At 43.8% G+C, this 22,779-nt stretch overlaps 1 protein-coding gene across 7 annotated transcripts in view; it reads left to right on the top strand.

The window, feature by feature from the left end:
* The first annotated feature begins 100 nt into the window (after positions 1-100).
* Positions 101-22,779, top strand: part of kif13a (kinesin family member 13A) — a 37,564-nt gene continuing 14,885 nt past the window's right edge. For 6 of the 7 annotated variants that reach the window (XM_075465371.1, XM_075465368.1, XM_075465370.1 and 3 more), the window contains exons 1-13: positions 102-617; positions 851-941; positions 12,337-12,349; positions 14,773-14,833; positions 15,748-15,840; positions 17,040-17,220; positions 19,983-20,070; positions 20,607-20,741; positions 20,856-20,968; positions 21,063-21,174; positions 21,283-21,495; positions 21,598-21,708; positions 21,799-21,933. In XM_075465371.1, coding sequence (XP_075321486.1) covers positions 563-617; positions 851-941; positions 12,337-12,349; positions 14,773-14,833; positions 15,748-15,840; positions 17,040-17,220; positions 19,983-20,070; positions 20,607-20,741; positions 20,856-20,968; positions 21,063-21,174; positions 21,283-21,495; positions 21,598-21,708; positions 21,799-21,933 — 1,401 coding nt within the window. In that variant the 5' untranslated portion in view covers positions 102-562. Of the gene's footprint in view, positions 618-850; positions 942-12,336; positions 12,350-14,772; positions 14,834-15,747; positions 15,841-17,039; positions 17,221-19,982; positions 20,071-20,606; positions 20,742-20,855; positions 20,969-21,062; positions 21,175-21,282; positions 21,496-21,597; positions 21,709-21,798; positions 21,934-22,779 lie in introns of all 7 variants that reach the window. The other variant, XM_075465367.1, reaches the window with a different exon arrangement.

The raw sequence follows: 22,779 nt of genomic DNA, 5'->3' as shown, positions 1-22,779 counted from the left end.
GTGTGTGTGAAAGAGAGATAGAGACTGTCTCCAATAAATGACACGTTTCATAACACAGTTCAACACACTGACTGAAGGCTTCTTGGTTTTTTTACCCTGACGCTGTGTCATAACCAGGCTCATCGTTGCTGCATGTGAATCTACTTGTCATGCGTCCCCGCGTTCATCTCGCCCCTTGGTTTCTCCTCCCGTGAAGCGGCGCGGTGCGTAAAGACTTGCCCCCTCTCCGGCTCTGCCTCCCCAGTCTGCCAGAGGAGAGCAGTCGTGCTCCCAGTGGAAGATGGCGGTGGGGATGCTGTCTGGGACTGGAGCAGAGAGCTCGATTCGCTCAAGAAGGAAACCCGGATGGATATAAAGGAGAAAAGAAAAAGAAAAATGAACTTATTCCCATCAATTCTTCTCGAGGTGTGGACTCTATCTGGAGTGTTTTAACTCGTGTCCGCAGCCCCCCCTTTCCTCTCTTTTTTTTCTGACTGAAATCCGGGCTTCTCGTCGGGGATTTACAGACTATACATTGATAGCTCGGCGCATAAGGCAGGGTGGGAGTGAAAAGTGGACGAAAATGTCGGATTCAAAGGTAAAAGTTGCAGTGAGAGTTCGGCCCATGAACCGCAGGGGTAAGTGATAACACGACGGCTCCCGCTTGCAAACTCTTTTCTGTCCTCTCGGATTCATGCCACATTATAAAGTTTTTTTTTTTTTTTGCTTTCTTCGCCATTGCCGCTTTGAGTCCTGAGTTATGAGCCTCAAGTCATGCTTGGGTATAGTTTCAACACGGCCAAAGTGGCTCGGATTTTACCCCTCACACCCCCGCATTCTGCTTTACTTTCCATAAAACTTCTCTTTGCAGAGATTGAGCTGAATACAAAATGTGTCGTGGACATGGAGGACAACCAAACCGTTCTGCACCCTCCACCCTCAAATGCAAAGGGAGATAACAGGTAAAACAAAGATGAAATACTGCCAAGAGTTTGCATTTGCAAGTTGATGTGTGCACACTAAATGAGTGTTGGGAATAGGAATATTTTGCCGTGTTTGCTCGTTTGAGTTCATCACAGCAAAGGTCCTTTCAGAGCAGAGCAGAGCAGAGCAGAGCAGAGCCCGGGGTGAAATGTCTGTCAGTGAAAGAGCAGAAAAACACAGATTGCACTCTCACTTTAATGAGTGTAATCTGGTGTAATACAGCAACAACAGTGTTCACGATTAGCAAATAACTGTATATCCTCCAACACAAATGAGGCATTAAAGTCGCAAAAAGAAAACAACCCACACAGGAGCATGATAAACAATCAAGAAGATTAAAGCTAGTTGACAAACTAAGTGGTCCAGCAGGAACCGCTGCTGCTGCAGAGGGCACTCTGTAATTCATGTGAAGTTTCCAATACTTATCACAATGACACGACTCTTTTATTTTCCATGCCGTGCATTTGAAAGTTGTCAGAGCTCTTTTTAGCTTTTCGGTTTGGTTCGTTTCACACTCCTCTCCGCCAGTCTGTGCACAAATGCTCCGCAGTGAGAGACAAAAATTGGTGTCTTGAGCGTTTGGTAAACGTGATATTTTATATTTGTAGTTGAGCTCCGGTGCCTTTGATTTTTATCAGTTGTCCTTGGGATGCTCCGACAGCCTCACCGGAGCCCACTTATTGCCAAGTGTGACGTTCGACATGATTAGGAAAGGCGCACTCCTTTTCTATATAAGGTTTTACAGCTGATGATGTTTGTCGGAGGGAATGCCCAGCCAAACAAATTATCAGGGATGGAGAGTCAGAGACATGCAACCAACAAGTCACCCGTCAGTGTGAATTAGAGCTGGAGTTCCTTTGTGGTGATGGCAGAACCTTACAGAGAGACAGCCGTTTGTGCAGCACTCCACCAATCAGGTCGTCGCCAATCCCATCAGCACCATGCCTTCAGTCAAGCACGGCAGTGGCAGCATCATTCTGTGGGATTGTTTATCTGCAACAATGGATGGAAAAATGGACGCGTAGGGATTTGGATCTCAGACTCCAGACAACGACCTGAAGCCTGCAGCCAATGTCCAAGCCCAGGAGTGGCCGAGCATCGGGTAGAAACCTGAACCCGGTTAGGCGAAGCTAATTTATGCTCCCTATTCAAACTGCTTTTGGTTGAAGAATTCTGTCCAATGCAAGATTGAGAGAAACTTCCAAATGAAAGGCATGCCAAGCTTGGGGGGGGGGGGGGGATTTGAGACCGCTGAATGCGCTTTAACTAAGCACTTCTTTTAAAATGGAATATTTTCTTCTTTTTTTTTTGTTATATTATCAGCAGAACATTGTGGATAATTATGAGCAGATTAATGGGGGGAAAATTACATGAAATTCCTTTTAGTCTAGAACTTAAAATGTGGAATGCTTAAAAGGCTTTGAAAATCAAGGCTGCGTGAGGACTTTGACACTGTTTGCCATGAGTACATCTATTAGATTGAACAGATTAATGTCGAGCCTCAGGGTATTACTGTAAAACTCCATAGCTAGAGCTGATTTATGCTGCGTTGCATTCAAACTGCCGTGAGACCATGCCATTGCTTATCAAACTGTCACTAACGCTGCAGCCTTTGCTCGGGAGTTGTCGCGGCTTACAATGAAAAGCTCTTCCAAACGTGTAACTTTTCCCTCTCCCCGAACACCGAAAGGCACCAAAAAGTCTGTGGTTTCTGCTGCTTTCAGATGGTGCACGCTTTCCCCAGCATGCAGGCTCGTGATGGCTCAATGCTTGGGAATTTCATGCCTGTTTGCAGTGGTCAGCGATGTTACACTTCACCCATCCGGGTTGAAAGCTGTTTTTCACTGGGTTCATTGGCTCACGTCTGCTGTCGTTGTCACACACGATTAGACACCTGACCTGAATACCCGCAGACAAAAAAAACGAGGACTGTGTGCTTTTTGTTTGATTGGTTGTTTTAAACGGACAAACGGCTCGTCGGGCAAGTGAAAATGTGCACAGTGTGACTGCTGATGGTGACGTTACAGGAGGCAAATGCATGCCACGGTCGAGGCTTTTCTCGTGGGTTGCCTCCAGTCTCGTTAAACTGCAACATTTTCTCTGCTGCTGCTCCTTGTAACTAACAGTTGGCATTAAATGGTAATGAGCTCGCTCTGCCAGCAGCTTCGGTCCTCACACTAACCTGTACTTAAGGCAATTAGGAGAACAGAAACTGCCACACAATGGCGGCGTTCCAGGCAATCAAACAAATCTCACCCGAAGCTAACATACGTGGAAAAGGAGGCATGACAACAGAATTAAAGGCGAGAGGTCAGAGATGTGACTGTCACTGCTGAGATGCAGAGTGGCTTCATTCACATTTTTTTTCCTACTCTGTCAGATGATTTATTTATTTATTTATTTATTTTTTTAATCTTTCACCGGATCCTTCCGCTCTTACCTGTTGCCATGCTAACAAGCGAGACACAAACACGTTCCACATCATTTGGCGGGAGCTTCCATATCTGATTTAGATGCCGTATCACATACACAGAAATTCCTTTCAGGGATGTAAAATATTTGTTGCTGGATTCAGCTTCACTTTTCTAGCTCAATCTGTGGTATATTTAAGTCGGACAAGGTCATTTTAGAGCTTCTGTTGATGGTAACGCGTAGGATTGGCCAGTCTGTAGCTGTGCAATGACCATGATGATGACGGGGATCAGCTTTGATTTTGTTTGCCTTGTGGAAGTCACTTTTCTATTCTATGGTGCAGCCCATGCATATAATTATTTGTTAACATTTCAGTGCTAGTGTGTGTTTTTTGGGTCGGAGTGTTTAGGCTGCCTTGGGTTTTCTCAAACCATGTAATTTTCTTTCTTGCTACTCGCGGAGCCGCAAAAGGGAATACCCCCCGATTACTGAGACGCTGCCATGTTTTGAAGACACCTGTTCCTGTGTGTTTGAAATGTGTCAGATTTAGTGGGTATTAGCATGTCAAATATGGCTACGGGGCCAAAACCATGGGAATGTTTTTTCTGTCTCATGGGAATGCTCACTCACAGGCCCAGAAAGGGAACAGATATTTTTAAGTAGAGACTATTTAGGCTTAAATCTTTGGCTGTGTGCTTTGAAATAGAGGATTTAGAAATGAAAAGAGGCATCTACATCTCAGCAGTTTGGCTCAGTACCTTGAAAGATTGAAATGAAGTCTTTAGTTAGGGGCATGGGAAGCTAATTCTTTGCTGGATCATTAATCGGACATTTTTCTTCACAGTTCGTGTTTAACTGAGTTGCTCAGACTGTGCAGCCCCTCTAAAAGATGTGAGTCACGTAAAGAATTTGTAGTAATATAGGGGACTTCCTTTGATGATTAAGCCTCATTCTTTGCACCGCAGAGCATTATGGCAACACTCGTGACCCCCACCCTTCTCTCCTGTTTCCCTGAGAAATGAACAGTAATGGCACCGAAGTGCAGATGAAACATAGATTGTGACTTCAGGCCAAGAGCTAACGTTTCCCTGAGTTTCACCTTTCTTCTGCCTCTCGAGCTGGCACGAATGTTACATTTGAAATAGGAGTCTGGGAAAGTAGTTTTGCTTTCACGCGCCAGCTTGCTGTCCTTTGGCGTTAAGACACAATCAAAGTGGGGTTGGGGGGTGGCGAGGCAGAAAAATACCTGAGGCTGCTGTCTGCGCAGGGGATGAGTGGTGGACCCATCGCCACAAGGAAATACCCTGCAACTCACACAATGGGACTATGCTGCATCTATCAAGTCCCAGCATGTCTGCCACTGTAAAACGACTGAACACAGAGCCTCCGAGTGTCGGGAAAGCTGCTTTACGTGAACCCCTTTTTCTTTGTATTTCTGCAGAGGGAGAAAGAGCTGTAGCAAAAGTCTAAACCCAAACTAACATTTTAGTTTAAAATGTGACGTTTTGCCACCTTATCCCACGTGCCGCCGCAGCTCTGTCGTCCTGCATTTAAAGACGATCTGTGGAGGTATGTGTTTATCTGATAAAGTCCGTCCCCAAGCTTGTAATTTCCGCTCTAATCTCGTCTTATCACTGATGGTTACAAGAGCTCAATTGGGGTTATCTCCACTAGCCCCGTGTTATCTCGCATTGTAGTCTCAGTGGTGTGGAGAGGAGCTACAATTAAGACATCCACGGTTAGGATGCTGCTTGTCGTGTCCTTCCTCTTCCTTGAATTATCTTGAACCAAAATATTTGGGAAAATATGCTCAGGAAGTTGACTGAGTAGTTTGGGCCTTCATGTAATTTATTATTTTTTTGTTCCTTGCAGGAATAAAGAAAATCACAAAAAAAAATCCGATGCAGCTCCAGATCACTTCCTTTCAGACATGAAATGGGTGCATTTGGATTTGTTAGAGGATTACACTCTCCAAGATTACCCTTAATTTGGTTGATTAGTTTGTTAGATGAGAAGATTTCTATCGCTCCTCTTGTCCGTGCATTGGATATAAAGCTAAAGCAAGCAGCTGGTTAGCTTAGCGGGAAAGTTAAGGAAACCGAGAGGAATGCTCGGAGAGGCCGTCCTCCGCCCCAACCAGTGCCTTATCTTTTGAATTTCAAAGAAAGCGATCTGGCTCGGCAACAAAACTGAAATTGTTTGATTATACTTGATCACGCTTCACCTCTTCATCAAGTGTGTTGAAAGTTATGTGGGTACTTTTTGTGTGATGCTGCTGAAGAAACAGACAGTCGGCACTGGAAACAACTAGATGCACCTAACACCAACCCTTAAGACCGTCTGATAATCGTCTTTTAAACAAACAAAGTTTAGTTATCTTATTTTTAGATGTTTTAGCTGTTGCCATCTTTTACGCTAAGCTAGGCTAACCGGCTGCTGGCAGGATGTTCACATTTAAACACAAAGGTCAGCCTTCCTATCTGAGCCTTATCTGACTTTTCCAGAAATATCATGCTGCTCATTTGAATTTGGGTTTCATCTCCAGTGCAAACTGCTTCTTTTTTTTTTGTATGAGTTTTGTTTGAGCTTGTACAAACAGCATAATGTTCTCTGTTTTGCACAGATTTTAACATCACATGTTTGTGTTAAACAAAGGTGGTGAAGTTTAGGGTTTTAGAGGTGGGTGACATTTTCTCCTCAGTCACACATGAGCAAAGTGTCATCATTCCTTCCAAAACATCCCTGTTCTAAATGACAATGCTGCCTTGTCCAGTGACTGCCCTCAGGAATGTTCTCTTTGTCTTTCGCTATGTGCCAATAATCAACCTTTCCGCTCCGTGTGATCTCGTTCTCGGGTTCAGTTCGCTTAAAACGCACCACATCAGCCTGCGTTTTCTCTTCAAACCTGCTTTTCGTGCCGTTTGGAGAAAGTGCTACAAGCACGTCGATGAAACAATTGCACTCCCTTGAGAACAGTCGTCTGTTTGTTTAGAGGGTGGGACATTGTTTACATCTTGATCCGGAATTGAGAAAAGATGGCGCCCTCCGTCTTTGTCGAGCCTGCGCCTCATTAATCTCAGATGTGGCCTCTCGCACTGAGGGCAGCAGCATTTGTAAAAAAAAAAAAAAACTGCATGATTCTCTCAGATGAGGCCTTTTTGTAGTTTGGAAGCTGGCACGTCGTGTTTACACGATTTTACTCTCAAGTCGGTTGCGGTTTGCGGAGCCGTTCAACATTTAAAGATTTTTCCTTAAATTGGCTTGGGATGTTTTCTGTATTTCATATTTTACCAGGTTCAAACACATAAGTACAGTCGATGTATCCATCTCTCTGCGCACCATGTGATGTGTTTTGCTTTGCAGGAGCACTCTGAACTTTGTTGTCTCTGATCCTTAGCAGCCACATTCCGGATATATTCAGAGAGGTGAACTCGAGCAGGCAGACCGGGTCAGAGGAGGTGTGTCCCAGCAGTAAATGTGCCACTTCCCTTCCTGTAGGGAAGAAGCATTACCTTATCGGACAATATGATGAACTCCACTTCTATCCAGCTTATAAAACTTATCAGATTTAAGACTTTGGAGCGCATGTTGTCCGTATCATTCTCTATGTTTTGGTGCAAACGCATTTAGCCCACAGCCTGCTGACCCAAGTTGTCAGTGTGGTGTCAGAAATGCCGGAGAGGATTAAATTAGACCCTTCCTGCAACATCTGCTGTGTTGCTCGCTTTTGTTATGGAAACGCTTAAGCCCCGTGCTGAAGGTATGAGTATGAGCATCATGTGTGCTGCCGGTGGCAGTGCTCCTCATTAAGGCTGTTTTTGAGATCCTGAGTTTGGCTTTTCTCCTTGGAACTTTGACTCATGAGGCAGTTGGGCTGCCTCGCCTCCGTGTTTACCGCTGTTGCTGAGAGACAGCAGTTGCACGATAGAGAAAGGTCCTGGGGTTGTGCTGATGAGCGATATCCCCCAGCCACCCCAAATATTTTCACAGAAAACTGATTGCATCTTTTAAGACGATCCCTGGGCTCCATTCTTTCAAAAATGCTAAGTTAGCCAAAACCAGTGATGGGAAGTGTGTTTACTGAAACATTTGAGGTACTTGTACTTCACATGGGTTATTCAAGGTGTGCCACTTTTACAGTATCTCCTCTGCATTTCAGAGGGGGAAAATTATACCTTTTTTATCCCACCACATTTACTCTGTCGATTTGTTGCTAAATGCAACAGTTTTTAGCATCCCTAGTGAATTTCAAGTGATTTCCTTTGCTGTCTATGTTGTGATCCAGAATCTGTTAAAAGAGCAAAAATGAGGGATTTAATTGATGCATTAGAACTCGATCCCTTCTTTCCTCTTCCATTAATCATCTTGGCTTGATCCTGTAACTCTGGCTTGGGAGTTTTGAAACCGCTGTAGTTTAGTTACTTAAAAGTTGCTCAGCCTCACTTGCATTCATGAATCAATATTAATATGCAGTCTATCATAAAAGTGACAGGACCCTCGTTCCTTCCAAATTTGCACTTTTAATGCTTAAATACGTGGCCTCTTTAAATGATCTTTGGCTTTGGCAAAGGTATCTCATTTCTGTATGTTTTACAGTTCGATGTGTTTAGCAGTGAGGCCTCAGGGCAACTCTCTAATGTGAGTTGCTTCCCATTTAAGACGTTCCAGAGATTGTTTGTGCGGTAGGGGTTAGCTCTCTAACTTGTGTTGGTCTGTTTTTGTCGTCAGGCAGATGACTTCCTTCAGTGTCGTGTTGGAAATATTTTCAAATGCCCACCATACAAACCTCTCACTCCCAGCTACTTGTGTGTGACAGTATGGCCAACTGTACACTTCTTTGGAACCGTCCTAACGGTAATCGGTCACACAAGAGACTTAAGACTTCAACCCCCCTTTCCCCCCACCCTCTACTGTATCTCTGCTCGACGTGTGTGCAGCAGGACGACCTCTGCTTCCAGTGGGTGTGGACTGAAGTGTTCTGTTCTAAACATACTGGAAGGCTATTTGAAATGTTAGCTCGTAGCCTGTGAGAGCACAGCCCGCTGTAACCCTACACTTAAACACATGCAGAGATGCCTGAGCGTTGCGTTGGGCCGTGGAGGTTGTTGGATTCTCATTGTGTCGGAGCATGTCGACAGCTAAGCGAGAATAAGTCATAGGGCGTTTTGGTGAATGGAGGTTAAAAGGGTGGGGGAGGCATAGTTTCAAAGAAAGGACAGATCCTAATATGCGACAGGGAGTGCTCGTGAAATATGTGATATGCGTGTCGGCTGATGCCTGCACAAGAAAGATGAATGCTGTGCCACCTTCGTAGGGGCTGAACCTTTTGCATGCTTCTTTCTATTCAAGTAATGGGAAAATATAATAAACTCTTGGAGATATGTGTGGATTGAAATATGTAGCTGTAACATGCACATTATTATTATTATTGTTGTTGTTATTTGATACTCAGCTTTTCAATAGATGAAGAAGTGAGCTCCTGAACTGTTTTTTGTTGAGCCACACAGCCCCTGATCTGATTTGTGATGGCAGATTAAATGCGTTGTGATTGAATGTTTACTCCGTCTGATACATCTGTGAGATTGTCAGAGCGGTGTAATTTTTTTAAGACTAGAGGGGCGCTTCAGTGGGTGGATGATACAGTACTTTAATCTGGTGTGTTGTCTACTGGGCTTGAAGAGTGCAGTTTTCGGTGGCATAATAACCCAGTGGCCTTAATCCAGTTCCATCACCGCGGCGGGGGGGGGATTCCACTGCAGCTATTCCACTCGTTATACCTTCCTTTTTGAGCTGTAAGGCACGGAAAGATGCCACATCTGTCGTATGTCATCTGAGCGGCTCTGAGTCAAGAATGTACAGTCTGGCATATAGTTGTATAGTCTATAATCAGTCTGGCACTGAGGGGAATTTGTGATAAGAGGGGATTTAAAAAAGAATAAATACATTTTTTTTTTTTAACCCCTTGCCTTAATGAAATGCACGTGAAGTGGAACACAACCAGCGCCCAAAGCGGCTTTTACATCCACTCGTGCCCTGCTGAGGCTGCAGAGGCCAAGTGCGTCTCCCTCCGACGGGGTGAGACTCTGATGCTTTGCGGCACTTCTGTGCCACACATGTATGTCCCACATTTGTATTGTACAACCACAACAATGTCTTTGATAAGCCCTTGAGCGGGCACTTGACATGCATGCTGATTGTTAAGCAAACAGCCTGTGGGCTTCGTGCTTGAATAATATTGTTTGTGACTGCGCTGCCACTGGGAGTTGATCATAAATGGAACAATGCAGATAAAGATGTTTTCCTTTCTTTGTCTGGTATCATAGTAAAAGCTGATACATCGATCAAAGGACAGATTTAATGGAAGGTAACTTTAACACAAGAAATAATCAATTACCAGCTAAGGTATTCCCAAAGCAGTGGAAGAATTAGAGCTGATTGTACTTGAATTTATTTGAGGGTGGAAGTGTTCAGGTGGTGATGCACGTGTTGGAGGTAAAGGCTGCTGGTGTAATGTCTAAGAATAAGTCAGTTTTTGGAATTTGATAGCTCTTATTAGTGAGTAATAGCTCTCTAAAAACCTAAATATAGCCAGTTAGAGACTGTTCCTCCCATTGTCATATGCAGCATTCCTAGCATACCAAAACTGTATGTGTAAACTGTACATACAGTAGATTACACAATGAGCTGGAGCAACCGAACTGCAGCAGCAGCTCTGTGATGGCTTGGCTTCTGCTGCCGATGCAGAGATTCTGCTTCTCCTTGTCTTTTTGTACCTCAAAGTGATATATCATTACTTCTTTTTTTATCCCAATCTCATTTTTCACAAGGGTGGCTGTGCCTGCCTTCCATTAGTTACTGTGACGCACATGGCTTTCATTCATCTACGACGTCTCTACTTTGTTGTAACATTGTAGTTTGAAGAGGTAGATTTGTTTTTTTTATCTTTCAGGTTTAAGCATTGGAACCTGAACTGCTCTCCCCTGACTGCCTGGAGGAAATCTTAGATCTGAGCCCCCAGCTGTTGGCTCTTGATCCATATCTCATATTGCGGCTCTTCCTGTACAACCTGTCCCTGCCGTGTAGTATGGAAGAACAAACCCGACCCAATCTCAGGCACTGTCAGTTAGATATCTAGTTTCAGGGTATGAAGCCTTACAAGGCCCTCTTATTTCTTTACTCTCTCTATCCCACTCACTTTCTTTCTGTCCTTCATTATAATCAACATGGGCACAGCTAATTGCCTGAGCGTAATCTACAAAGGGGATCATAATTTCTGTTTAAGGAGAGCACCTTTCATAGAGACAATAGATTTGAAAAGAAAAAAAAAAGAGTACTTTTGAGTGGGTGTGGATATTGTTGTGCAGCTCTCTAGTTGAGCTGTTGCTGGTGACTCAGCACAGATTTGTGTGAGACACACTGGCTGCAGTGTGTCAGTCCTCCTGAAGCACTCTGCCCTGTATTAGTTACCCTGCGATGGTGATGCCCACCTCTGCCGTGGTACCAGCAGATGTCTGCAAGAGGTGTCTGCTGACTGTTGAAAGATGGGACTGTAGCAGATCCCGGGTGGTGGAGTATTTTTGTGGGTTTTAGTGCATCATACAGCAGCATTAACCCCGTACAGAAGAGGCCGTAACGTCTCTTCTGAGCCATTTGGTGCTGTAAGGTTATAGTTCTTTCTTTTTTAGTTAAGACAGCAACCCAACATAACTTTGGAGCATATATACTACCCTTTTGTTCTTAGTTCCGGCAGCTGGTCATGCTGAGTGCAGCTTCCCCAAACTGGCCTCTGTGTTAAGTCCACAGGAATAAGAGCTATTTATTCAACAGTCAGGAGGACATTGAATCCTAAATCTCTTCCCTTCCTCACGCTTCACTGGCCCAATTATGATCCCAATCACAGCAGCACCTACCACCAGGAAATGCCATGTGCTGAGTGGAAGTGAATGAACGGGTGAATAAAGGAGGGAATGAAGAAGTCACAAGTGTCAAAGTGTCGAAAATTAAAAGAGCGATGTTTCATAAAAAGAGAGTATCTTCTACTGAGTTTGCTATATCACAGAATAATGTATTAATAACCACCCCGCTAAACATGAATGATTGAAACCTTCACCAAGTAAATTGAATTAAGCTTCAAAGTAAAAAGGAAAGGTTTAGTGCCTCCTGGTCTCAGACAGAGGGATGTGTCCGCTGAGGACAGATCTTACATCAGACATGTCAAACAGACATGTAAACCGCATGTCAACCAAAGTAAGCTGCAAAGGTGAAAATCACAAACACACGCTGCAGATGTTGAATGTCCTTCCAGTTGTAGTCTAAGTTATCAAGGGTTTTAAATTGTGTAACAGATTTAAATTATCCCAGCGTGAGCACACCAAAGAAGGAGGGACAGGCTCAGTCCGACAGGTGCAACGATGTATCTGTCGTTCCAGCTTTTTGTCTTAGTCCAAGGTGCGTAGCTCCAGCATCTGCACATACAGTCCTGTAAAAAGCATGGTACAAAATTGTCAACCTGGCCCTTTAATCTACCGAGTACGGATCTACAAATCCGATTCTCTAAGCTGGCATGTTGCCAGATCTGTGGTGGTAATGCATTGTTGTTTGTCTGTTTATAATGTTCCATTGTTATGGGTGGGGCCGCTTTTGCCTGAATGCAGACCTGCCCTAAAAATCCTGAACAGAGAAATCAATGAAAAACCGCTTAACAGTCCGTGTTTTAAGCATCTATTGTCTAACTCCGATGGGACGTTTCCAGTAAAAATCTATGAATTTGTTTTACTCTGACCTAAATTCCCATTTCAGAAAAGATGTCAGCATTGACGGAGTCAAAATTCCTTCAGATACCCAGTTTTACTGTTTGTTAACTTGCTCTGTCTTAATGCTAACCATGTCCTCTGTTTTTCTCTTTCTGTTTAACCTGCGGCCCTCCTCTGTTTATGATGGACTGGTCTTCTACTTCAACAGGAAACAACCCAAGGTATGTATGTTTCATCCATTTACTTCACTATAAAATCAATCAGCCAAACTATGCAAACTTTCAGGCATCTGTAGTGACTTCTCACTCATTGTTCCAGCATCGCAGATGATGAGCAGCACTGTTCCTGTGTAGGGCTGAGAGGCACCCTGCACAGGTCGATTCCACTGTTGTGACATTGTTTCTAGGGACATGATTGAGAGTGTTTTGGTGGTTCGGTTGGTCAGCAGGAGCCGAATAGATGTCCGTGTGAATGTGTCAGCGCTCTAAGATCTCGTGAACACCCACAAAAGGCTCTACAATGAGAGAGGGATGAGCGCGGACATTGGGGCTGTGTGTGCGCACATTCAAAGCTGCATTGTTTGAGTGCACCCCCACTTCCCCCCTTGACAACACGCTGGTGACTAGCTCAGAGATGTTTCACAACCCAGGGACGGGCTTTGTGCTCAGTACACTCGGCCCCCTGACTGGACCGGGGGAGTGCTAGTCTGGGCCGCGGGCGGGCATTAGTCTCTAGGGCATGTGAACCTGAGCCGCCCCGTAATAACCCTCAGCTAGACAAGCACGTGGCTGTCTGCTAAGTTATGACACTCGAATTATTCCCCCTGCATTCTTAAATGCAATCTCATTCAACTAGTTTTAATCCTGGAAATGACTAAATGGGCTTTGTACTTCTCGGCTTCATCATTATTTGTGCTGCTGATTAATAGTAATTGTCCAATCAAGAGCAATTTATTGTGCAATCACACCCTCAGGCTGGACGGAGACAGACCAGAGTGCACTGAAGCCCTAGTTACCAAACCAGTCCTAATTGAGAATGATGGTACTTTTGTTCGTTTGAATGGCACCCACTCACTTGTCTGAAGTCACAAGAGGAGTTTTTGCTTTCATAGCGCTCGGTGATCTCAGTGATTTTCCCATGCTGACTGTGCAACTACTGGTTCCCTGACCAATGGCCCTCATTATGGTTAATAGTGAGTTTGAAGGAAAGGATGACTACAATAGAAATGAAAAAAAAAATGTTATTATGTCCCTGTCAAGATAACCAGTACTAAGTTGTTTTAGCATTATATGCACTTTAATATTTCAAAACAACCCAAAAGCTGTTTTGTCAAGACTTAAAGTGATAGTTCGGAGTAGATTCACCCTCGGGTCATTTGAACCGTGACATCCAGCCAAGTAGCCCACCCGAAGTTTTTTCGATCTTGGCTGAACATCAGCTGAGTTACTGAGTTATCCCGAATAGCTTAGTACAAGCGCTAATGGAACCTGGCAGTATCTCCAAAATTACCACACTGAAATCGCATGCCATGACACCAAACTTCTACAGTAGTACAAATATGGTCTGTACTCACAAAACGATGCATTTGGAAGTTTGTACATAGTCCAGGAGTTTATTATTATCAACACAAGCCTAATAGCTTCTCTGCTGCTAAAGCTGCGTCGACGTCACTTCCTTAATCTGGGAGCTTCAAAGTAAGATGAGGGTTGATCTACTACTGTCGACAACAAAGTATATGCTATATTCTACATGATTTTTTATGAATTTTTATGTTGTAGAGTTGTGAATTTATTTTATCAATGGAGAAATTGAGCAGCCTGTCCAATCATTACAGACTTTAGGAACATCTATTTTCTCTCTTTTTTTACAGAACAACAATGAGTTAAAACCAGCTAAACGTTTTGCACTAGTACCCTTAATTTGTGTATTCAAATCGGTATCAGTGCGAATGAGTCTAAGCAGTGCTACAGCAAGCAGACTGTCACTACTCAAGGGAAATTTAAGGAGAACATGAAATGCGTTAAGGGTTTGACTGAAAGCAACACATGAAGTAACAGAAGCTGTTCTGTTTCTGAGCCGTTGTGCTCCTCCGTAAATGAAGCCACTGCTCTTTCCCAGAGAGCATCCTCTCTGTGCGTTATCCATCCCGACAGAGCTCATGCAGGTGCCTGGAGGACACAAGGGCTTTCTGCTGTTGAAGTCTGTGCTGTGTTACTCGGCCACGAGGGCCAAGAGCCAGCCCCTCGATCTCTATAGCAGCTACAGCCCAGTTTCCTTGGAGATGAGGGTCACCAGGACCTGGAATTTTTTCCTGGGGAGCACTGACCCTGATTTATGAATTAATTTGACTCCAGCCACTTCAGGCAGAACACTGGGCTGCTAACAGTGGATTTGTGCAGACAGTTATGGTCCTGCGTTAATGAGCGTTACCTCGAACAAATGCTCCGGCTTCGCCATACTCGCTCAGACAAGCTCGGCCCTGCTGATTTACTGAACAGCAGGGTGGTATGGTGCTGCACAGTAATCCCGTGTCTGTACCTCAGAAGAAGGCACTTCAACAAAAGATCAGGTTTTGTTTGCGCCGTACGTGCTCGGACAGGTGTGAGAATGTGTGTTTACACGCTCTGTGGTGTCTACCCTGCAGGTGTTCGCTTTTGACCACTGTTTCTGGTCCATGGATGAATCCAACGTTCCCAAATATGCTGGTGAGTCATTAAGGCTGCAACTGATTCTTCAGTTATCCAAACAACTAAGTCATGTGAGGTCTGAAGGCCTGATGAGCTATCTGTTACCACTGTAGGAAGAGGGAAACTCCCTAGTTGGTGGAAAGGTTTTTTGTTTTTGTTTTTTTGCATCATGCAAAGCGGAGGGGGGATTTTGACATATGGGATCATTTGCATTTGGAGTGAACAGGTTAACGAAGGAGCCTTAGTTGTATTGACTGGAAGTGAAAAGATCATATGGCAGTTTTGTGCAGTGTTCACACAGACACTTAGATTGTACAACATCTGCATTTCAGATTTGTGCTTTAGTAATCATCCACCAGTGGTTTAACTCTTATGCACCCACACATGGTAAATTAGGTTTCCTCCGCTACCATTCATCTCTCTAATTAGGACCATGCAGAAGGGTTTTACAGCTCCAGTTTTTTTTTTTTTTTTTTTAAACTTAAGAGATGTCGGTTCAGCCAGTCTGAGGCAGATCAGCATAATTCATTGTCGATATTTCGTTCATCATATCGCTCCCATTTTGTTATGGAAATGTAATTCTTACATTTGCTTTGTGCTGCAAGGCAGTCTGTTCAGTGAAGGGCTGCTGCCTCAAGGGCCCCAGCCAAGGCTTTATTTAGCTCATTAAACAGCTGTCCCATTCAGAAGGAGCACAGCAGCGAGCAGAGCAAGAGATTTCTCTACACAGCTTTACATTTTCCACATGACCAGACAGGAATCTGCCACCTTTCATGAATCTTGTTCATTGTTTTGGGGACCTTGTCAATACACTTCTCTGTACTAATTTTGCATACTAGGAAGACATCCAGATAATAGTGGATACTTTGATGCAACTCAGTTGTTCCTCTGTTTACCATAATCTCCATGGTGACCGATTCTTTCTCTGAAAGGTCAAGAGGTGGTGTTCAAGTGCCTTGGAGAAGGAATACTTGAGAATGCATTCCAGGGATATAATGCCTGCATATTTGCCTATGGACAAACAGGTAACAGAAAATCCACATGAAAGTCTGTGTTAAGGTCCTTCTTTATTTGTTTTGTTCTAAATCCATTCAGCCATGCAGTCTTGCAAATGAATGTCCTCTCTCGCATTTAACTAGAGCATTGCCTGTTTGGGAAGAGAAATGAGCGAGATTTATCTCCCAAACACCTCACGTGCACGTTGTAGACAAAGACCAAACTATTCAAAATTTATAGATGTTCCCTAAACGCATTCAGTGCAAAAACAGGCACAGGATGTTGTTGTTCACTGCATTTTTTTTCAATACAAGTCGAGTATTCCCTTGTGTTGATGGGCTACAATTTACTCTCTTAATCACTCCCATGCCGACAATTGGTAGTTGTGAACTGTCACAGAAAACAGTTTTTAGCTAAAATTTGAGAACCACTAATCTAAATGTCCACACACTCAGCACTACCCCTCCTTGGGTTCTGAGCAGTAGATTGTAGCACCCAAATGTAGCTATTGTTTTAAGCATTGGATTTGGCATTTTGAGCATCAACTTTTTCAGAGCTAGAAGGGACCACATTTGGCAGGAGGGTGGATAGGTGATATGAGCAAGGAGCGCCCACGCAGCAGCGACTTGTCAATCACAAGGCAATCTAGGAACCCACTGGCCATGATCAAATGATTCCGGCTGCGACGGCAGGTATTTTCTTCTGCCAGTGTTGCAAGCGGATATCAGATATCCCGTCAAGGTCTCACGCAAGCCTGCACAGACACGGCTGGTCAAAATGATAGATATATCCACTTCTTCTTCTTCTGTACTGACTTTGAACACAAGTTTGGATTGATTGTAGCAGTTTGAATACAACATTCAGCTCCTATGCATTAGTTCATAAGCCTAATTGATATTTGTAGTATGTAATATTTTGGTTTATGACCTGCAAACCTTGTGTTAATGGGGTTGAAAATATTAACAACGACACAGATACCTGCCAGACACTAGCACGTATCTATAACAAGTCTTTTGGCGTGGTGACGTTAGTACTCAGCTCAAAACATCACTGTAACCACACTGGACCGCTGCCATGTCTCGTGACTATTTATCTACATGTTGTATAATGCAAAGAATTTGTTACAGTATGATCCAGATGGGCTCAGCAATAAATTAAGATGCTAATTAGAGGATTAAGCTTCGCCATTACTGAAGCCCCCTACGATATAACTCTGCTCTGCTTCCAGGCTCTGGCAAGTCCTTTTCCATGATGGGAAATGGAGAGCAGCCAGGTTTAATCCCGCGGCTGTGCTGCACGCTGTTTGAGAGGGTCCACAAAGAGACGAACGAAGCCCATACTTTTAAGGTGGAAGTGTCCTACATGGAGATCTACAACGAGAAGGTCCGTGACCTGCTGGATCCCAAAGGGTAAGTTGGATGTGTGGTCTGGACTTGCATCAGCTCAATGACTTTCATGAGCTAATGCCTTGGATCACTTAAGACAGATACAGCTGTATACACGAGTGGGTTCTTTTTTTTTTTTTTATTCGCCCGAGCTCACAGACAGTGACCAGTTCATCGGCTCTAACTCTGCGCTGGTATGCGACACTGTTGTGTCTGGTCACCTCAAAGATGGGATACCGACGGGATGATGAGAGTAGGAAGCTCGACCCTGTCATTTCCTGCAGAACAGTGGCCGCCATCGTCCTCAGACAATACTGCATTCTTTGCCTCTGTGGTGTGATGTGGGTTAGCAGACAGACTGCTAGGAAGCATGAGCTGTGAATGGGTATGTTTCAGGGACATCTGTTAGTGAAGCTGGGAGCAGGAGAGTGCTCACAGCCGCCTGTGAGCTAAGCCCCAGAGAGGGGCTACAGTGCAGCGCTCTGTGTGCTGCAGATGTCTGAAGACTCAGCCAGACCCATTTTGATGGGAGCTTCCCATTGTGTACATAGTGAGTCTCACACTCTCTTGATCCTGCCAGGATGAGCAAATACTGGCCGTCGTACAGACATGACATATAGAGTGTAAACAGGGTGTCAGTCACACTGTCAATTGGTAGCTGGCCAAGGTCTTTCCAGCGGTTGTATTTTTTTTCATGGCTTCTGTGAATTATATGTTGTGGGCACAAGGAACCTTATTTTTGCCGGTCACTGTTTTTTTTTTTTTTTGTTTGTTTGTTTTTTTTAACCATAGATTACTGACTCATGGATTTCTTCTCAGCAACTGACAGGTGAAGATGAGCGCCCCTTTGCCATCTAAGGGCACACCTGTTAAGTCACATCCCCCATGCATTTCTTAGTAAGACAACTCAAATCATTCTTTAATGAGATGAAACGGAGAAAACAGTGGGGTTTGTCTTGCTCTGTGAAATCTGTCCCGCAACAAATGCTATAAGGTCACGTCTTTTTTTGCAAGAGCCCGACATATAATACTGTTCCTCTGTGCCTCTTACCCACACTGATGTCTTAAAACTTTGAAACGCACATAAGAATAATTTCTTTTCAGTCAATTCCACAAACACCATTTTATTGATGCAAATACTTAGCCTACTGGCCAGGCAAAACTTGTGTAAGAATACACAAAGATTATACTTTTAATTTGCCTGTCATCATCTTTGTAGCATGCCCAAGCAATGAATTCACCTTCTCACATGAAACACCAAATACAAACAGGAGGTAATTCTCAAATTTCCTCGAAATGATTGCTTTCAAATAAAGCAATTTGTAGAAAATGTTGTTGTAGTTGGGGTCACTGTTGTTGTTTTTTTTTAAAGGCCCTGACAGGCATGAGCTACTTTTGTCACTATACACACATTAGACATGTATTTGTTTTTTAATACCGACTCAAAAGATGTTTACATTGGTGTAGAAGACACTTCTATAGCACAGAAATCTCCCCAGAACCAATTTGCGTGACGACCGGCTGTGCAACCTGCACAATCTCGGCCTGAGCTCGGCAGCAGACCTCGAGCCGTTGCTGACTCCTGATGCCCATGGCTTGAGGTTGTGATGTGTGCTGTAACGCAGCAGCAGCCATCCTGCACTCTGGTGGTCACTTGCCAAGAAATTTGCAGTTTCATGTGTCATTCATTTTCTTTGCTGGCTTCACAAAGTGGTGTTAATAACCTTTTAAGGAATGGGGCCGTTTTTTCCCGCATTCGCACATACAGGAACTCGGGACCATCGCCCTCAGTTCCTATAACCATTTTAGCTCCTTCTCCGAGGCCGGGTCTTTTCTGGGTTCTATAGGAACACATCTGACGTAGGTGTTTGGTGGTTGGTAGCTATGCCCTTTTGTCATGTTGTCACGGCTGAAATGTTTACTCGTATGACACGGACATAACCGGCACGTGTTTAAGAAGTTAAACTTACATGTTGTCTCCTTTGTTTGCGGCGCTCTGCTCTCCTTCTTTCATGAAACGGAGAAGAATCGCCTGCGCTCGATCCTGACTCTCTCTGTGTGCTCTTCCAGCCTCCATGTTAGACGCCCGATGTGATCGTCCATGATTAATATTACCGTCATGCAGACCATGAACACGGTGGCCTCCCCACTCTCCGTATTAGCTTCTTGGTGGTGTTTTTTTCTTCTCTCCTTACTTTTCGTGGGTTTTGTTTTGTTCTGTTTTGTTGTTGAATGTGGTGCTAAAGTAACAGGTCACTGTCGCAGACGGCTGCGTCGCATCAGTCTCGACCCTGTTCCTGCAAACTAAAACAGTTCTCCAGGGGAAGGACAGTTATCAGAACGAAATTCGAGGAGGACCGTTCTTAGAACGGCGTTCATAGAACGGTTCTGTCCGAATGCGGCTAATGTTAGCTGGTTAGCATGCTAAAGCTAGCTGGTTAGCATGCCAGATGTCTCTGCAACACAAAACGTGGGTGTCGTTGAGATAACATCATATCTGTTGTTTCTTGACATTCTGATGATAATGTTAGTTAGATTATGCATGTTTTAGACTGAAACCAACAGTCTTAGAGTTTGCACATTCACTCATACTTGCTTCCCAAAACCCGGAAGAATTCGACTGTTTTGATCTACGGTAAGGGTCAGAGAAGAGGCTGTCAGAAAGAGAACCACTGACAAAGTCTGAATTTAAAATGAGGACTATCAAATGTTCATCATGAAACTCTGGTCAGAAAAAGCCGTAATTATTCTTCATCTCGCTTCTTGTGCTTCTTTCTCTGTTTTAGGAGCCGCCAGTCTCTGAAAGTTCGGGAACACAAAGTCCTGGGTCCATATGTGGATGGTCTTTCACAGCTGGCTGTGACCAACTTTGAGGTGCGTCTTTCACCCATCTGTCTTCTTCGTTTTGACCAGTGATGAGGCTGAATCCACTCAATCACATACTGAAGTGCCTCATATTTCACATGCACATAGGCATGATTTCTAACAACCTGTAGAAATGCCTCCATATACTGTCATTTCTCTAGTTTTTACACAAGTGATTTACATTGGAGCAGCGACTTAGCTTAAAATCCTCCCATGTGTAGAAACTGTGATGACACATATCCCTGGTTTGGCTGCAGTCGTGGGGTTGCATGTGGTTTATATGCCAAGCCTTGGCAGGTCCTTCCTTAATGACGTTAAAACATCTCCACCCTGTTCGTGTGTGCTCTGCTATGCCTGATGTCAGTGCACTGGGTTTCCCACTGCCTGGTGTGACCCAGCTAAATAAAATGGAAAACAGCCATTTACTGTAATCATAACAATCCTTTTCCAGATTAGTTTTTAATCTGTTTTCAGACTGGCAAAACTTCAGCAGTGACTAATAATGCTGTCTCTCTCTGTCCTTACCTTCTGCTTTACCCTTTTAGGACATTGAGGTGTTGATGTCAGAGGGGAACAAATCTCGCACAGTTGCAGCCACCAACATGAATGAGGAGAGCAGTCGATCGCATGGCGTCTTCAGTATCATTGTCACACAAACGCTGTATGATCTACGGTCTGGGGTTAGTTTATCTTTTGCTTTTCACTTTTCTTGTTCTTTTTCTATAAGAACACTTGTTTATCTTTGTCCTTTAAATGTAATAGTCTTGGGTTTGATTGTGTATGTTGTAAAACAGAATTCAGGGGAGAAAGTGAGCAAAATGAGCCTGGTTGACTTGGCGGGAAGTGAGCGGGTTTCCAAGACCGGAGCTGCTGGGGAGCGACTCAAAGAAGGCAGCAATATAAACAAGTGGGTATTCTTTTTATTGATTGATTGGTTGATTTATTACATGTTGACTTAGTACTTGTGGGAGTCCTCAGATGTATTTTTGTGTGATTTTTAGGTCACTCACCACATTAGGCTGTGTGATTTCCGCCCTGGCTGATCAGTCTGCAGGAAAGGGAAAGGCTAAGTTTGTGCCTTACAGAGACTCAGTCCTCACCTGGCTTTTGAAGGTTTGACCCACAAATGACGTATTTTCTATAACTGGTTGTTGCAATGACCTGTTTCATGCTGTCAGACTGGACAGTACATTTTAGCAGCTTTGCTTCCTTTGTCTTCAGGACAACCTTGGTGGGAACAGTAAGACAGCCATGATAGCCACAGTGAGTCCAGCTGCTGATAACTACGAGGAGACGCTGTCCACGCTGCGCTATGCCGACAGAGCCAAGAGAATTGTCAACCACGCTGTGGTGAACGAAGACCCTAACGCTCGGATCATTAGAGAGCTCAGGGAAGAGGTTGAAAAGCTCAAAGTTCAGCTCTCTCAGGCCGAGGTGAGAAGAAAGAAGCGGACTGAGACACATTGTGAATAAGTTCCAGCCAGATTAAACGCCAGTCGTATGTTTCTGATTGCTTTCTCCGTTGCTTTCCATCAGTCTATGAAGGCTCCTGAGCTGAAGGAGAAACTGCAGGAGTCCGAGAAACTGATTCAGGAGATGACGGTCACCTGGGAGGAGAAGCTAAGAAAGACCGAGGAGATTGCCACTGTGCGCACATGAGTCACAATAGTCTAAAACCTGAACTCTAATTCAGTGTATTTATATGTATAGCCACACTGTTATTATCCATGTTTACAGGACCGTCAGAAGCAGTTGGAGAGCATGGGCATCTCTTTGGAAACCTCTGGCATTAAAGTGGGCGAAGACAAGTGTTTCCTGGTCAATCTAAATGCTGATCCTGCACTAAATGAGCTACTGGTTTACTACCTGAAGGTAAAACAGTTTTTATAATGTAAATTATTATTATTATTATTTTTTAATTACAGTACCTTTATGACTAATATTCAGTCCTTTCCCATCAGTAGACTCAGCTCAGTAATTTATATGGCTACTTTAGATATAGCAGCAGTTTTATATATCGGGTAACTTTTCAGTGTATGTTTAGTCTACTAATCATAGTGTGATGTTTAAGTTTCAGTTTGTTCTAACAATCTAAACAGTCTGTTTCCTCCATAAATAAAGATAAAAAAAGATGAAACAAACTGCAAATTTTATTTTATTTTTTTTAAATGAGACAACAGAATGAAACAAACAGATATTTTACACCGGTTTAAGGCTGTCTCAATCACAAGTAGTTCATTCATTTTCATACAAAGAAATTAGATCAACCTTAGATTCAGATTGTCTGATGCCTCTATTTGATAGTTTAATGATTCACATACACCTCAGGAGGTCAGTAACTTTGCCAGAGAAAGCCAGTTTCTGACTCCCCAACACTGCTGTATACTACTAAAGATTTTCTCATTGATATTACCCCCACCACCAATGACTGAGGTTCTGTAACACTGAAGCTCACATGTGGGGATTCAAAAGACAGTGGTATAGCACCAGAGAGGAGTCCAGTCAGAGCAGATCAGGGACAAACAACCAGCTAGTTGGACCTGTGAGAGCTGAGGCATGTGAGAAAACAGTCTGCACAGATTGCAGAACAACAGGCCTTTGTCTGGCCTCTGTAAACCAGCCTGGCATATCGGTGAGGAATGACTACGGTAATGTGAAATGGGTTATTACACCCTCTAAAAGCTGCCATGTTTGTTTAACAACGCCTCCTTTCCACAT

Source organism: Odontesthes bonariensis, chromosome 5, assembly GCF_027942865.1.
Source record: "Odontesthes bonariensis isolate fOdoBon6 chromosome 5, fOdoBon6.hap1, whole genome shotgun sequence".
NCBI lineage: Eukaryota > Metazoa > Chordata > Actinopteri > Atheriniformes > Atherinopsidae > Odontesthes > Odontesthes bonariensis.
The sequence above is the reverse complement of the archived record's forward strand: the minus strand, read 5'-3'. Positions and strand labels throughout refer to the sequence as shown.